At 33.6% G+C, this 15,394-nt stretch overlaps 1 protein-coding gene, 1 non-coding gene and 1 pseudogene across 3 annotated transcripts; 2 read left to right on the forward strand and 1 right to left on the reverse strand.

Moving 5' to 3' along the window:
- The first annotated feature begins 3,951 nt into the window (after positions 1 to 3,951).
- TRNAP-AGG (transfer RNA proline (anticodon AGG)) lies at positions 3,952 to 4,023 on the forward strand. Its single transcript has one exon. It is a non-coding gene; the product is annotated as a tRNA-Pro (tRNA).
- A 2,047-nt stretch (positions 4,024 to 6,070) lies between these two features.
- LOC147385622 (osmotin-like protein) lies at positions 6,071 to 7,009 on the reverse strand. The gene has a single exon (XM_086424440.1). The coding sequence runs from the start codon at positions 6,970 to 6,972 to the stop codon at positions 6,214 to 6,216; it is 759 nt and encodes a 252-aa protein (XP_086280566.1). The 5' UTR covers positions 6,973 to 7,009; the 3' UTR covers positions 6,071 to 6,213.
- Positions 7,010 to 11,446: 4,437 nt separating this feature from the next.
- LOC147385623 (ubiquitin-conjugating enzyme E2 7-like) lies at positions 11,447 to 14,974 on the forward strand (annotated as a pseudogene). Its single transcript, XR_015172109.1, has 6 exons — positions 11,447 to 11,781; positions 11,895 to 11,997; positions 13,096 to 13,195; positions 13,271 to 13,371; positions 13,966 to 14,043; positions 14,685 to 14,974. The product of XR_015172109.1 is annotated as a ubiquitin-conjugating enzyme E2 7-like (transcript).
- The last annotated feature ends 420 nt before the right edge of the window (positions 14,975 to 15,394 follow it).

Raw genomic sequence — 15,394 nt, forward strand, 5'->3', positions numbered from 1 at the left:
CATCCACTTATTCCTTATACTCATCTAAAAAACATTAAAGGTATGTTTGATTGCATGGAAAGTCACTTTTCATGGAATTTGAAATCCATAGAAAATTAGTTGTGGAATATAGGTAGGGTTGGAAAATCAAATTCCATTGTTTGATTTCACTTGGATAAAATCATGGAAAAAATATGAGAAAAAAGAAGAAGAGGAGAAGGAGGAAGAAGATGAGAGGAGGGGGAGAGGAAGAAGAAGATGACGAGGAAGAGGGAGGGGGGAGGATGTGGCGACGGTGGCAGCAACGGAGGTAAGTGAGGAAGATGGGGGGAGAACGTGGTGGTGGTAGTGGCGGAGGAGGTGAGGGATAGAGAAGAAGAAGAAGAAGAAGAAGAGAGAGAGAGAGAGAGAGAGAAGGTGATTGGAGACGGAGCCGACGGCAACAGTGACAGCGAAGACGACGACAACGACGCCGTCGACAAGGTTAGTGTAATGGTGGTGGTGATAGTGGTGGTGATAGGGAAGAATTGAGAATGAAAAATATTGGTGGATTTCATTTTCCCACTCATATGGGTGAGAAAGTGAAATCAATGATTTAGTGGATTTTTTGAATGGGGGTGGAAAATGAATTTCCATTTCCATGTGCAATCAAACACATGAAAAATGTCATTTTTCATAGAAATTGATTTTCCACCCTATTTTTCATGTGCAATCAAACATACCCTAAAGTTCTCAATGGACACACCTAATTCAGTTAATTTAAACTAGTTCTCATTGCACCCACCTAAAATTCTATTGAACTGATTTCTTCTTTTCTTTTTCTTCAGCCTTTCTCTCTCTCTTCTTTTTCTTTCTTCTTTACATCTAGAAATGTTTTAATGAGGGTTTTAAGCTTTGATTTTATTATTATTTTTATCCTAATATTTCAAAATGCAATTAAGTTGAAATCATTCATGAGTATCGAGTCATTTTTGCAATGCTTGGTAAGTATTTACCAATCTTATATATAAAGATTTGATAGTGGCATATCAAATTGAAGGTTTACATAAAAAAAAGTTTGTTTAGTAGATACTTATCAAATCGGTTTTGTAATGTTCAATATGTACCTGTTAAATCTGTTTCGTGATGTTTAGTAAGTATCTACTAAATCTGCTCAAACATGTTCGGTTTGAGCTTTACCAAATCAAATCTGTCAAAAAAATTCGAGTCTTTCAATCTAAACTTTTCATTTTGAAGATTTTAAAAATGATTTTTCCATTTTCCTTGAAAATCTAAAAATGTAATAAATAAGAGAAATTTCAAAAAGAAAATTAACTTGAAAAAAAATCTAAAAAACAAAGTCCCATCTTCTCAACAACTTAGAGAGAGAGAGAGAGAGAGAGAGAGAGAGAGAAAAGAAGCTGATGCGGGTTTTTGATCATTTTGCGTGTGTAGAGGTGGGATTTTCAATTGGTGAGTTTTAGGTGTACAACGTTTCGATTTTCTTATCGGCATGGGTGTCAAAAGTATAATTGTAAGGATAAAACTATGGTTTTCCTGTTTTTTTTTTTTTTTTTTTTTACCGTTTTAAGTTAAGGTGGGTACAATTAGACATTTAAGGGTACGTAAACAGAGCGTCAGCATTATACATGGCATGAGTCTAACGTGTTCTAAAATCCTGACAGAAACAAAATCATATTATTTCAAAAGATGATATTTCCATTGACAAGATTGTATCATAGATATTTGTGAAAGATTTTTAGATATAAAATCTTTAAATATTGCTTTTTCAAGATAAGACTTTTTGACATGATGAGATTCCATTCCTTTACAGTACGTGCATCACATATCAAACTTCGGAGATGATAAACGGTTTTTAGGATGTATAAAAGGCTAAATATGGATTAGAGTCGTGGTGGAGTAACATTAAAATTGACATCGTTTCCCACATTGGTGTGCATAGAACTATAAATGTTTCTTATTGAGATACGAGTGAGAAGCATCTGTGGTCTATACATGCATCCACGTCAACATTATTTGAAATAATGAAACTTTCAAGTAAAATGTTGGAATGACACAAACTGAGATACAAAAGTGACAGAAATGACGTGGTGGCTTGCACATGTGCACGCCACCACATCATTGTCACCCCCAGCACGACTCAAATTTCAATGTTACTTCAATATTTTCTTTAGATTATGATTTAAAACTCTTATTTTTCATCCTAACGAGAAACAAAAAAATTACTAAAAGGACTGGGCAGAAAGATTTCTTTCTAAGTAGTCCTTGAGTTTTATGCATAGCTTGATAAGAAATTTAATAATTTTTTTATTTATTAATGATCATTTAATAGTGACGAGCTCATCCTTTTTTTTAATATTTATTATCGAGTTCACTACTTTTTATTTATTATCGAACTTGACACTTTTTATATATTGTCGAGTTCACTAGTTTTTATAGTTAAACGTGACAATAAATAAAATGGTGAACTCAACAATGATGAAACCCACCCATTTTTGAGCTTCACTGACTAAAATACATAGAAAGATCGACTAAACACTTGAGACAACATGTTTAGATGATTTCAACCAAAAAGAATCATTCTTGATCAATTTTCATCCAAAAATTAAGAAAAAAAAAAGTGAAAACCCCTAACTTTTTACATACATCTTCTAAATGTTTGAAAAAAATCTTTGAAAATGACTTCGTCTTCCTTCTTAAATCCTTTACAATGGAATGAAATCTTCAAAACTCGATTGAGATGCCAAAAATCCAATTATATATATATGAAAATAATGACTTTGAATGATTAGGACATTCAATTGTGAGAAATGTTGGAGATGAGGTCCAATGACCATTAAGAAAGAAAAAATTTACTAAATAGACTATTAAGAGACCGCCAAAAATTTAAGGACTATTAAGAAAGAAGTCCCTCCATCAGGGTCCTTCAAGTAATTTTTTATAAAAAAAAATCACTTTGAAACATAATTGGTATGAGTTTGACCACAATTTTCTTATCTTGAGAGAGAAGTCGTGATCTTTGCCAAAAATGATTTTCCTATGAAAATTTCAAGTCTTATTTATATTACCTCTTGTAATTTCTTATATAAAATCATCCCTAAAATATTAGCAAATAGGTTGAGGCCTCTCCAAAAGATAATATCAATACATTAACTTGAATCAAGTTTTACTTCTTAATTAATTTTTGAATCAATGATTGAAGAAATAAAAGGGATTCAACTTCAACGTCTTAAATGAAATAAATCAAATATATAAAATCTAATAGTATGGTAGATAGAAATATAAGAACATTTCTGATCACCATCTAATATTGTCTTATGGGGTGTTAGACAGTATTGTATAAAGATATATGTTTAATATAGATCAATCCACAATATTCATTTTAATATAAGTTCATATTACATATGTACACAGACATGTTATAATGACATGTCAATAGCACTCCAATTCTAGTTCTTTGCTACATCCATCTGATTTATAGTGATTCCAATCAATGTGAGATACTCGAATATCAATTGTGACTATTACGTCTAACTTTTCTAATTACTTTACTAATGTGATCTTGATTCAAGAGTTTGTAAATAATAATAACAATTATTGGGCCAAATTTCTTGATGCCCTTCAATCTTCCCTTCACAATCTTTTAACCAACGCTCTCCGAGGGATTCCACGATTAAGTTAATTCAGAATTCGTTAAAACAACAATATAAGTAATAAGAATTGCATATGTTTGCCTTGGTTTGACCCCTTATTTCTTGATTTCCTTCTTCAGGTCTTGTTAAATTCAAGATCGCGCTTTTAATACGACCAAAAGAATATAATAGAATTGGATGATATTTTAAGCTTGAAGGTGCTAAAATAGTTTGGAATTTGCTACATTTGTTTCAATTGGATCATGTAATATCTCTATGGTATTTTATTCAATCTTTGGTTTCTGATTTAAATATACTTTCTCCATATGCCACCATCTCTGGGCATTTGGTCTAGTGGTATGATTCTCGCTTAGGGTGCGAGAGGTCCCGAGTTCAATTCTCGGAATGCCCCATAAGTTTTCGTCTAAGACGCAAAATAACCTCTTATTTTGCAAAAATGTAGAGGGTCTTGTTAACGTACGTTAAAGTGCAATAAATACATTTATGGGAATTGGATTTTGCAGCGAAAAATGACTTTTGAGTTTTTTAATTTTTATTCAAAATACCCTCATTTTCCAATTTTCAAAGTGTACTTAATTGCACTTTAACAAAATCCAAATCTAGATTTTTATCAACTTAATGGGTTTTGTTAACGTGTGTATACGTTAAAAAGCAATAAAAGCCACTTTGAAAACTAGAATCTCAGGATATTTTGGTAAAAAAATAAATTTGTAAAGGTCTTTTCAGTACAAAATCCAATTTTCGAAGTGTATGTATTGCACTTTAACGTGTGCTCATTAACCAAAAATCCTTTATCTAAAAACAAATTAAATTAAAATTAAAAATATGAATATAAACTGATTAGAGGAAAAAAAAAACATTCAAGGGCTCTGTTACAATGTAACATAAGGCCACACGTTAAGATGCATTAAATACACCTCTTAACTTTAACCTTATGCAAATCGATCTGTTCAACACACTACGTGTTTTTTCTTACATGAGTTAGAAATTTTGGAATAGATTGATTTTTAATGAAGATCCTCATAAAAAAATCAGTTCATTCCAAAACTTTTAACCAAAAAAAAAAAAATTTATAAAAAATGGATGATGCATGATTTTTCAACTTGTAAATATGGGATTAGAAATTACTTCTCATCAAAATTCAATCCATTCCAAAACTTCTAATCCATGTAGGACAAAACACATTTGATAAATTTCAAAACTTCTAGTAAGATAAAACGTAAGATAAAATGTAGTATTCAACATTTCCCATGTAAATCACCAAAGAATTGGACACAATTGACAGGGTCCCTTTCAGCACCAAACATTTTTACTAACATTTTAGTAAATCATTTTTGTCCTATACAGGTTCGAAGTTTTGAAATGGACTAATTTTTGGTGTAAATGATCTCTATGGTGAGAAGATTATCTTCATCAAAAATCAACCTATTCTAAAACTATTAACCCCATGTTTACAAGTTGAAAAATCATAAACCATCCATTTTTTATAAATCATTTTTTATGGGATTAAAAATTTTGAAATGGACTGATTTTTGGTGATGATGATCTCTTCACCAAAAATCAGCCCATTCCAAAACTTTTAACCCATGTTTTGAAAAATATCGAAAATCAGCCCATTCCAAAACTTCTAACCCATGTTTTGAAAAATATTTTGCCAAAATGTTTGGTGATGAACATTTCCCCAGTTGATACGGCCTTGGTAAAAGTTGTTGCTACAGTATCTCTCCAAAAATACCCTCAAATGCTTGTTTAACGGTAACGTTGCTGCACGTTAAAAGCTCATATCTGTAGCTATAAGCGCCAAAAGATGTCACGTGCCACCACAGATTGCCACCACTGATTTTTGGGTAAATTACACTTTGCGCTCCACTGTAATTTGACATAATTCTATGTTAACTCCTTAATGTTCTGATTAGTAAACTTGAGGATAAAACACCTTGCCCTTATCTTGGGTAAATTACACTTTGCTCCACTGTAATTTGACATAATTCTTTGTTAACTCCTTAATGTTCTGATAAGTAAACTTGAGGATAAAACACCTTGCCCTTGGGGTGTTAAAATTCAGAAGTTATTTTAATAAAAAAAAAACTTTTAAAAACGATAATTAAAAATGCGCCCATCTAAGCATTCTCTCCTTTTTACGAATGAACCCATTTTTTTGCAGGGATATTTTTGTTTATCAAGAAAAATATCATTTAAAAAAAATACAATGAAAGGTAAAATGGTCATTTAAAAAATTACAAATTATTGTTTAATTGTTTGTTTTGACGGCAAGTAGACAGAAGGCGTGGTAAATACTAGATGAGCCCCTTAGACAACTATAACGGAGGTAAGTGCAATTATGAAAACGTTACGGGGGCAATATGGCATTATGAAAAATTACAGTGGGTTAAATGTAATTTAAGCTAGATTTTTATGAAAATTAAAGAGCGCGAAAGTAAAAAGTACACAACTTTTTGCCATTATTCCGTCCGAAACGTTACATAATAAAGCTGAAACCTGAAAAGACTCATACTCGAAATGAGAAACCATAGACTAAGGTGCGCCACCACCACTTGTTTCATATTTTTTAGTACATGAATCAGTGACAGAAAATGATCTTCAGTTCACGAGGGGACGAACACTCATGCGTTAGCGATGGGCTATCGTGCGCATATGTAAACGTGGCAGGACACGCGTGCTTAAAAAACTCGGAGTAGCTGGACGCTCTGCACATCTGCGGACTATTATAATGGTTCCTGCAACAAAGTTCGTCCGTATTAAACGCCTCACATCCGCTTCTACAAGCCACCACCCCTCCATGAGGATGCTTAAGCTGTAAACTCGTTGGACACGTGGCAAGTAAATCAGCCTTACACCCAACCACAGGACAGTTTCCCTTCCCTTCGTGTGGGGTCACCGTCATGGGGACGTTAAATCCATCAACAAGACTAACGGCGTAAGATGATTGGTCGTTATGGCCATGGTGGAGGCTAAACTGCACCAGGGTTGCAGGGGTTTTGCCTCCTAAGCCGTTACACTCTATGCGTCCACCACAGTCACCAGTGGCGCAAGCGAATTGGCCATTGATGTGGTTGCAACCAGTGCGGGCCCACACGCGACCAGACCAGTGGTGGGGCGGTGCAGGGAAGGATTTGTGGGTTAGGGATTGGAGAGCAAACCCACCTCGTTCGAGGACATCGTGACCCGAGTTGGGTTGTATAGCAGGCCAGACGGTGAAAGGGCAGTTGTTGACTACTGTTAACATTAGCTGGGGTTGCGTGGCTTGGATTGAGGTGCACAGGATAAGGAGTAGAGTGAAGGATAAGAGGACAGAAGAGAGAAAGGTTGAAGAAGTCATGGTTTTTTAGGGAAGATAAAAGTGTGAGTAGAGTATTGTGGGAGAGAGTATTTATAGACAAGATTTTGAACCTGAATTTTTTAAGTTTTAATCACTTTGTTTCATTAATACAATAAATCATTAGTTAAATGACGGAAATACCCTTCTTTTCATGGAGGGATAGTGCCATATGGACTGTGGGAGTATGGAGCTTTGGTGAGATATGAACTAGTTGAACCGTAGATATTTAGGGATACCCCTCGTTATTTAGGTGATATTTGAGATGCTGCAATCTATGATACACCTCTATGGGCACTAAGTACACCATAGCACTATCAGATCATCGCTCGTCTTTAATCGAAGAACCCACAGAGTTGGAACTTTCTAGTTTCAACTACTTCCATACTGAGGATAAAAATGTAAATAAAGTAATGTAATTTTCCTTACATGCTGAGGATAAAATTGTAAATAAAGTAAAGTAATTTTCAAAAGAGACAAAGGTGTCAGACATTCGAGATTGTTCTACAAAAGCATAAATTTTACATCCAGTACTCGTCGGAGTAGCTTGCCACTTGACTCCCATTCTACCTTGCTTGTTATGTGCAAGAGTTTTTTTTTTTTTTTCCTTTGATGGGGGTTAAGTGATTAAGAGTTAGCATTTACTCTAATGTGTTTTAACAAAAGGATCCTAAGGTATTCACTCGGTCTAACATGGCAAGGGCACATAATCAATGGTTCTCGAAATATTCCGAACGAAGCAATCAACAAATTTGTATCTTTATCATGTCAAATCGAATGAAAATACTTGACTCAAAAAATTATGATTCTTTTAAAAATTCAAAATTAATATTTACTATAATGTGAAGGATTATGTATAACTCACTTTTTTTATGACCTTTTAACATTAAAGAGAGGGGGGTTAGGTAGATCCCCTACCAGAAAAAAAAGAATTACAACCTATCATAATGATGTCCAGACATGTCCTTACAAACAATGTCCATAAGACGACTTGGGATATCCCTGTGCTTGAAGATCATTATATGCACAAAAGGAAGGAATGAGACTAAGAAGTCTGCTGCTTAGTTGCATTCTCTGAAATAAAATCTAAAGACAACTCTTTGGAAAAATGTAGCATTTGACCAGATGGCTTTAACCAACATATCTTCTCTTTAGGGGGTTGAGCACTCCCTTTCGATGCACACAATGATCACTTTAGAATTCACTCTGAATTTTAGAACTTGGATGTCAATCTTTTTAGCCATAATCAATCGTTTTAAGATAATTTGTAACTCGTGAAAAATAATCGATCTCCTTTGAGAATGTTCAACAAGAATCCTAACAATTTAGTCATTACTGTCTCTAAAGATAGCTCCTCCTCCTCCCTTTCTGCCTCTAAGAGAGTCATCCGAGTTAAACACAAAGAAATTATCTAACGGTTTATCTCACATGGGTCTCTAACACAAAATTAGGACGGACGCTCCACGAGACCATAAAATTCTACAAGATTGTTAAGCTGTGATAATAGCTTGATTAATAGGTTCGAGTCCAACTTAACTTTCATCTAATCACATCATATCAGATAGAGTCTGATCTAAAATTTATCCGATTTTTGTTGTGCAACTTAATATACTGAAACATTTCTTTGATCAACAAAATTTAATCTTAGTGTTTACATGTTAATGAAATAAAGGCAAGAGATTTAAAAAGAACATATAGAGAGGTGCCAAACACGTTGGGGGCAAGTGTGAGGGGATAAGGAAACGCAAGAATCGATGTGTCAGCGGTGTTGGTAAAAGATAAAAGTCTGTCTGGCACTCTGGTTCTGGCTGCCCCTCCACTACCACATGTTTTATTTATTTATTTATTTAAATATAATTATAATTTTTGTTTGTTTTTACGATTTTAATTTCTTTTAGCTTTGATGAGGCGATTTCCATCTTTGTTAAAGCGGCACAAACTTTTTTACCCCAAAAGATGCCTTATTAGAGCATTTCTATTGACACACCAACTTTTACTTGTAACTCGGCTCCTACATGTGGTTTTTTTCTCTCTCTAAATATAAGTATAGGAATTTTTTACTCGTGATAAAATGGCCTCTAAATCATCGTCACAGAACCGTAGATCATTTGCCTTGGGATACTTAAGAAAAATTTATGATTATATGTATCCCAAGGCAAATGATCTATGATTCTGTTATACAGGCGTAAAGGGGAGTGTGTCAGAGAGAGGCGTTAAAAAATTATTATACTAATTTATTTTTCTTTTATGATTTTGGTTTTAGCTTCGCCTTGATTGGGTGTATTCCCACCTTTGTTAAAGCAGAATAAAATTTTAGGTAGAATTTCTATTGACTCACCAACTTTTACTTGCAACATAGTAAAATTACATATAAATTAGAGATTTTTTTCAAAATGTGTGCAACTTCCATCCAAATTTTGATTTTTGTACATTATTCATTTTTATTTCTAAAATATGTATTTTAAGTGACTTTTATGACCCATGAATTGACTGGTATATCTATGAATTCATAAATATTAAAAGTGACGAACTCATAAATTCATAAGTTATAAAAATGAAGAATGCATGTTTTAGAAATTAAAATGAATAATTTATCCAACATAGAATTTCATCATATTCAATGAACAAAATGTAAATTCACTCTATAAATTAGAAAATTGCTATTGCCTCACCGACCTTTTCTAACGCCACCCCAATTCTTTTGTAATTTACATAGAAATTAGTGTGGCAATAGCAGCTCTAATAAACTATCCTTCAATTTCAAACTTTTATTCATAAGACACCAATTTTACATATAAACTACCCTTCAATTTCAAAAGATTTGAGTATTATGAGTAAAAGGTGGTGTTCTAATAGAATCTATCTCCTTGATATTTAGAATAATTTTTAGCATGAAAACTTTTAGATTCTATTTAACTTGACAGATTTAGATAAGGAATCGAGAGTCGTATTGGCATAAGTAATCTATTTTGCTGTTTTTATAGGCAATAGATGTCCTTGCTCCACTTGTAAATAAATAAATAAGGATGTACACAAGTTTTTATTTTTTTATAAGAATCGTGATAATCTAACTTACTCTCTTGGCATACTCAATCAACACCCGGGACGTGATATATTCGAGAACCCTACACCTACTCTCTTTGAGATATAAAACTACACTTCCCCATACAAAAGTACAATTTTATATTCGGAAGAGAGCAAATCTACAATTCCCTAATTTGTCACGTCAGGGATGTAGATTTAGTATGCCAAGTGGGTAAGTCGAATTATAACGATTCTTTTGATAAATATTCCTTTGGAATTGAAGTATTTGAGTTTCTTCGCGTATCTAATTAATTCTCAAGAGATGTGCATTCTCTTCCCTCCAGATACACTAGGTAATTTTTGGGATAAATCCCTAGTGTAGACAATAAATGGAGATTCGAATTGAAGACCCTCACTTCTTGAGGTATGGTCTTGGTCATTCCATCAATCATTGATGGTTAATTTTATCAAAATTGTACGTTCGCTCACTATCTTTGAGGAGACACAAGTTCTTTGGTGTGGGTGGCATATTTCCGCCCATTGAACGTTATGTCACTGTGTGTGTGTGTGTTTTTTTTTGTCAAATTCTTACTAAGTAAAATGGAGGATGGTTTATGGGTGATCTAGCCAATGAGGAGACCATCTAAAGAATGTCAATTTCCATTTTGATAATTTTCATGCTGGCCATGTACATGTAGATCGAAAAAGAAACAAATCGAATTGGATGAGTCTACTATTAACTAATGCGTGGAAGCAGATCCTCTATAGCACATGACTCCTGTAACAACCTTGTGGCCCATTTTCAAAGGATGAGAGAGAGGTATTTAAAAAAAAAAAAATTTAACATCTCAACCTCTTGTGATCATGATTTAAATCTAACTAATATAAAAAAAAAAAATTAAAAAAACTAGTTTTTTGATGCAGATCCATCTCTTTAAAATTGAAAAGTTACTGAACTCCCCATATTTTAAATTGTGAGATCCAATTTTTATCGTTGATGCGGTACTCTTTCAATCATGGATTCTTCAACTTGTAAATCACTTTTGATGAGGTTAGAATTTTCAGAATGAATTGATTTTTTTGCGAGGATGATTTTCTCATTATATGTAATATAAATTTGTATACTTTTCAACATTTTATCCGATTGGATCCCCAATAGATAGGGACATGGTTGATCCAGATCCAATCAAATAAGAAATCAGAATGAAACCTAATATGATCGAATTCTTATAAAAATTCAAAACATTGATCTAGTCACAAAGCTATCAGATCGGAACGGATTAGATTTTGGATCCAATCCATTGACAGTACTATTAGTCATTTAGTTGATCATCGGTCATGTTGGGTGTGCTGTGTGTATCAGTTTGAAAACTCAGGATGTTATCTGAATATTCCCAAAGCCTAGAGGGGTATTTATAAAATAATAAATTCCTCAATATTTTATTCCTCGAGATGTTCAAATGATTATATTCCTGTATGGGGATTTAGGAGAGAGAAATAGATGTGAACTCATCCTCTCATCCTTCCCCTCTCTCCAGCGTATCTATCTTAAATTATACGAAAACAAAGTAAAATCTTCACACACACACGCATTCTCTCTCTAAAATCCAAACAGAATTACTGAAGAATATCAGCTTGTAAGTCAACAAGTCGATCTCTGATTTTCTCCTATCTTACACAGTTTTCGATTTCTATTAAGTTTTATTTCAGAATAAATTCTCCTTTCGCGCGCTTCTGTGATGGCAACAACGACTCAAGCAAGCTTTCTTCTTCAGAAACAGCTCAAAGGTTCGGAATTTGGTTCGAATTTCTGTATTTTCTCACCCACCTCAATTGATTTTCAATGATTCGATTGAAATTTCTAGGGTTTTGTTTGAATCGATCTGTTATTTTCTTGGCAGATCTTAGTAAGAATCCTGTTGATGGGTTCTCCGCAGGTTTAGTGGATGACAGCAATATATTTGAATGGAACTTCACGATTATTGGACCTCCTCATACTCTTTAGTGAGTTTAGGATTTATGATTTTGGTTTTTTTAATGTTTGATTTGATTTGATTTGTTGAAAGCTTTATTTAAAGAATCAATCTGCAATTTGTTTTAAAAAAATTGATTTTGTTCCTGAATTTTGGTGGAATTGTTTAAACTTTAAATTTAAGAGCTGCTATTGGCACCCCAACTTTTACTTATTACACAACAATTAAAATTAAAAAACGGGATTTTTCTCAAAACGTGCACAACTTATGTCAATATTCCGATTTTGCTGCACTGTTCATTTTTGATTCCAAAACATGTTATTCCTGTGAATTCGTTAGTTTTATAATTAACGAATTCGGTGATAAATTACGTGTGAGATCGCCAATATGGCAAAATCGCTGGTATTTTATCAGCGAATTTGTTGATAACAAAAGTGGCGAATTCACTTGAAAAACATGTCTTGGGAATTAAAATGAACAGTGTACCAAACTCTGAATTTCATCATATTCAGCTCATGAAATGGAGGTCCACCCATAAAAAAAAAAAAAATAAATGCTTGAGAGTAAGTGAAAGTTGTGGTGCCAATAGAAGCTCTCTCTCTCTCTCTCATTTTTCTTTTCCTTAGATTTCTATATTTTCCGTTTGAGATTTTATATGAGCCTAATCATAATTGTAAACACCTATAAATTTCACTTTCGTGCTCTTCACTCTTGAGACATTTAATATTTGCTCGCTGAATTATGATCTTTTCTGAAAAGAAAAAAAAGGTTCTTTGTAAATGGGTTGTTTAGTATAGATGAGAGTAGGAGATCATGTTATAGATTTCTCCTTTTTTCCTACTTATGTTCATCTTTTAAATTGTCCTCTCGAGGAAATATTTGTAGATGCAATTTGAGGAGATTATTGTTTGATCTTTATTTGAGATTACTGTTTACTAGAAGGTGGCATGTGCAAATGCACAGATATCAAAGGGCTTATTTGTAATTTAAAATATTGATTAAGGATTTTTGAAGATTGCATAGTAGAAAGGATACTTTTGTAATTTTAAAAATTAAGTAACGTGATTAAGGAGACTCTTTTGTTGATTATAATGAGGCATTTTCTAATTTGCGAATTATCTAATTGCAGTGATGGGGGCTATATTTCAATGCCATCATGACCTTTCCAACAAATTACCCGAATAGCCCTCCATCAGTGAGGTTTACTTCGGAAATGTGGCATCCTAATGGTCAGTTGCATATTTCCTTCTTAAACCTTTACTCATTAGCATTGGAGCATTTCTTGACATCTATATGAACTGCAGTTTATCCTGATGGGCGGGTTTGCATATCTATCCTTCATGCTCCTGGGAAGGATCCAAACGGTTAGGAGCTTGCAAGCGAGCGCTGGACGCCAGTACATACGGTACAATGACAACATGTCAAATCATTTTTTCTTAACATGCTTTAACCCTAGGACTTCTATGCCCATTATCTCTTAGATGTTGCATGTGGACTTGGAAAAATTTACCGTCTTCTTTCCTTATTTACTCTGGGTATGTTTTTCATTGTCTAACGTAGAATTAAATGTCATATTAGTTCAATCTTATCAAGAACTCAGTTCTCTCATTCTCAAAACTATATATTTAGGTAGTTAAATGTTTTTGTGCTTGACCTTTTATTTTTTCGACAGATGGAAAAAGTGATACATTATAATGAAACAAGAAATACAACTGGGCTGCTCAAAAGAGGTAAAGGAGACCTGCTAAAGATGCAAAGGCCTAAACAAGTGTCCTTATGATGCTTCCTGTCCTTCCCAAAGTTCCTTTGTGTTCATTATTTCATAATACCTCAATTACACTAATTTTCATTATTTTGTCTATCATAAAATCATCATCGTATCATTTGTTTTGTGAATGTATGTATGTGTTTGGCTAAGTTTTGATGTCTTTTGATTTGCACGTGCTCTTTCATGGAGTCTTTTGGTTATTGTACAATAACTGATGGGTTGAGTGTGCAGGTTGAAAGTATAGTTCTGAGCATCATTTCCATGCTTTCGAGTCCTAATGATGAATCTCCTGCAAATATTGAATCTGCTGTAAGTGAAAAACTTGTAAATCTTACATTTTCCAACAAAAAATGCAAATCTTGCTACCATTGCCTTTTGCATGGAAATCTTCCCCCCCCCCCCCCCCCCCCCCTCCCCCTCAACTATGATTATCAATTTATTATTTGCAAAAAGAGCTACATGTTCTTTTATCTCTTATATTACTTGAATTAGTTATTAATTACTAAATTATGGTGTACTATGTGGAATGTGACACAGTATAGTGTATTACAATTGTAGGGTATAAACGTCCCACTCCAGCTACCATGGAGTGGGTCCACACCATCCCACTTTATTGCCTTTCTTCTTTACGCACTTCAACTTTATTATTTTTATTGTTTTTCCTGTCGCTTGCAAACTCTAGTACATCCATAAGAAAAAAAATATTATGCAGTGCACTTATGGAATAAAAATAAAAAAGGTCAAAGAGTGGTATGCTGCTCCAGATACTAGCTTAATTATTTTTAAAATTATTTGGTTTCTATGCTTGTGCTTTCTTCACAGGGGAAGCCTCATTGTTCTTTTGAACATAAACGCAAATGAAATTATTGCCTTTGGAAGTAAAATTTTACATCCATTGTGAGAATTTATATCTGATGCTATATTCTCTGTGTCTCTTTATACTTGTGCAGAAAGAATGGAGAGAAAGAAGAGATGAGTTCAAGAAGAAAGTCAGTCGTATCGTGAGATGATCACAAGAAATGTTGTAATCCACTGTCACAAGTGTTGCAATACCATGTCTACGTCTCTGTTTAATTTCCCAATTGTATTAAGTGGGATGACTGGTTGATTATCTAGTAATGTTGTCAGTTCATGTAGATTACCTTTGAATTTCTCACAACCATCTCCTTTGTTTCATTTCTTCTTTATCCCCATGTTCTCAGTAATTTAGCAGTCCACACAACGAATTAAACATTCTGGATGACTTACTTTTCTTTTGGGTTGGTTGTAATCTGGTTTATGAAGAAATTGTTGGTTCTTTTTATTTTTATACAACAAAATAACTTATAGAATAACTTATATGTTTTTATTAGAATGTTACCTAATGGAATGGTTACTGTGGATGTTAAAATATAAATATTAGTATAGCTTCATATACCTTACCCTGGTTGTTTTAATGTGTTTCAATTCACTTAACTTCAAAACTGACCCTTTCTTTCATTCTATTTCCATCATTTAACATCCCCCAACAAGGGATGAAAAAATAAGGATTGTGTGTAAACTACCCAAATAACAAATGGGCAAATCCTCAAAATCACCATCATAGTACTCATCCATCTATCCCAGTTAAGAATAGCGATGGCAACAGATCGGATTTAGCTGAACCCTACCTGGCCCTGAT

This window comes from Akebia trifoliata, chromosome 14, assembly GCF_017979445.1.
Source record: "Akebia trifoliata isolate Shusen 1 chromosome 14, ASM1797944v1, whole genome shotgun sequence".
NCBI lineage: Eukaryota > Viridiplantae > Streptophyta > Magnoliopsida > Ranunculales > Lardizabalaceae > Akebia > Akebia trifoliata.

Bases quoted from the DNA above. Each gene is read 5' to 3' on its own strand.
- LOC147385622 (XM_086424440.1), bottom strand. From the start codon at position 6,972: ATGACTTCTTCAACCTTTCTCTCTTCTGTCCTCTTATCCTTCACTCTA.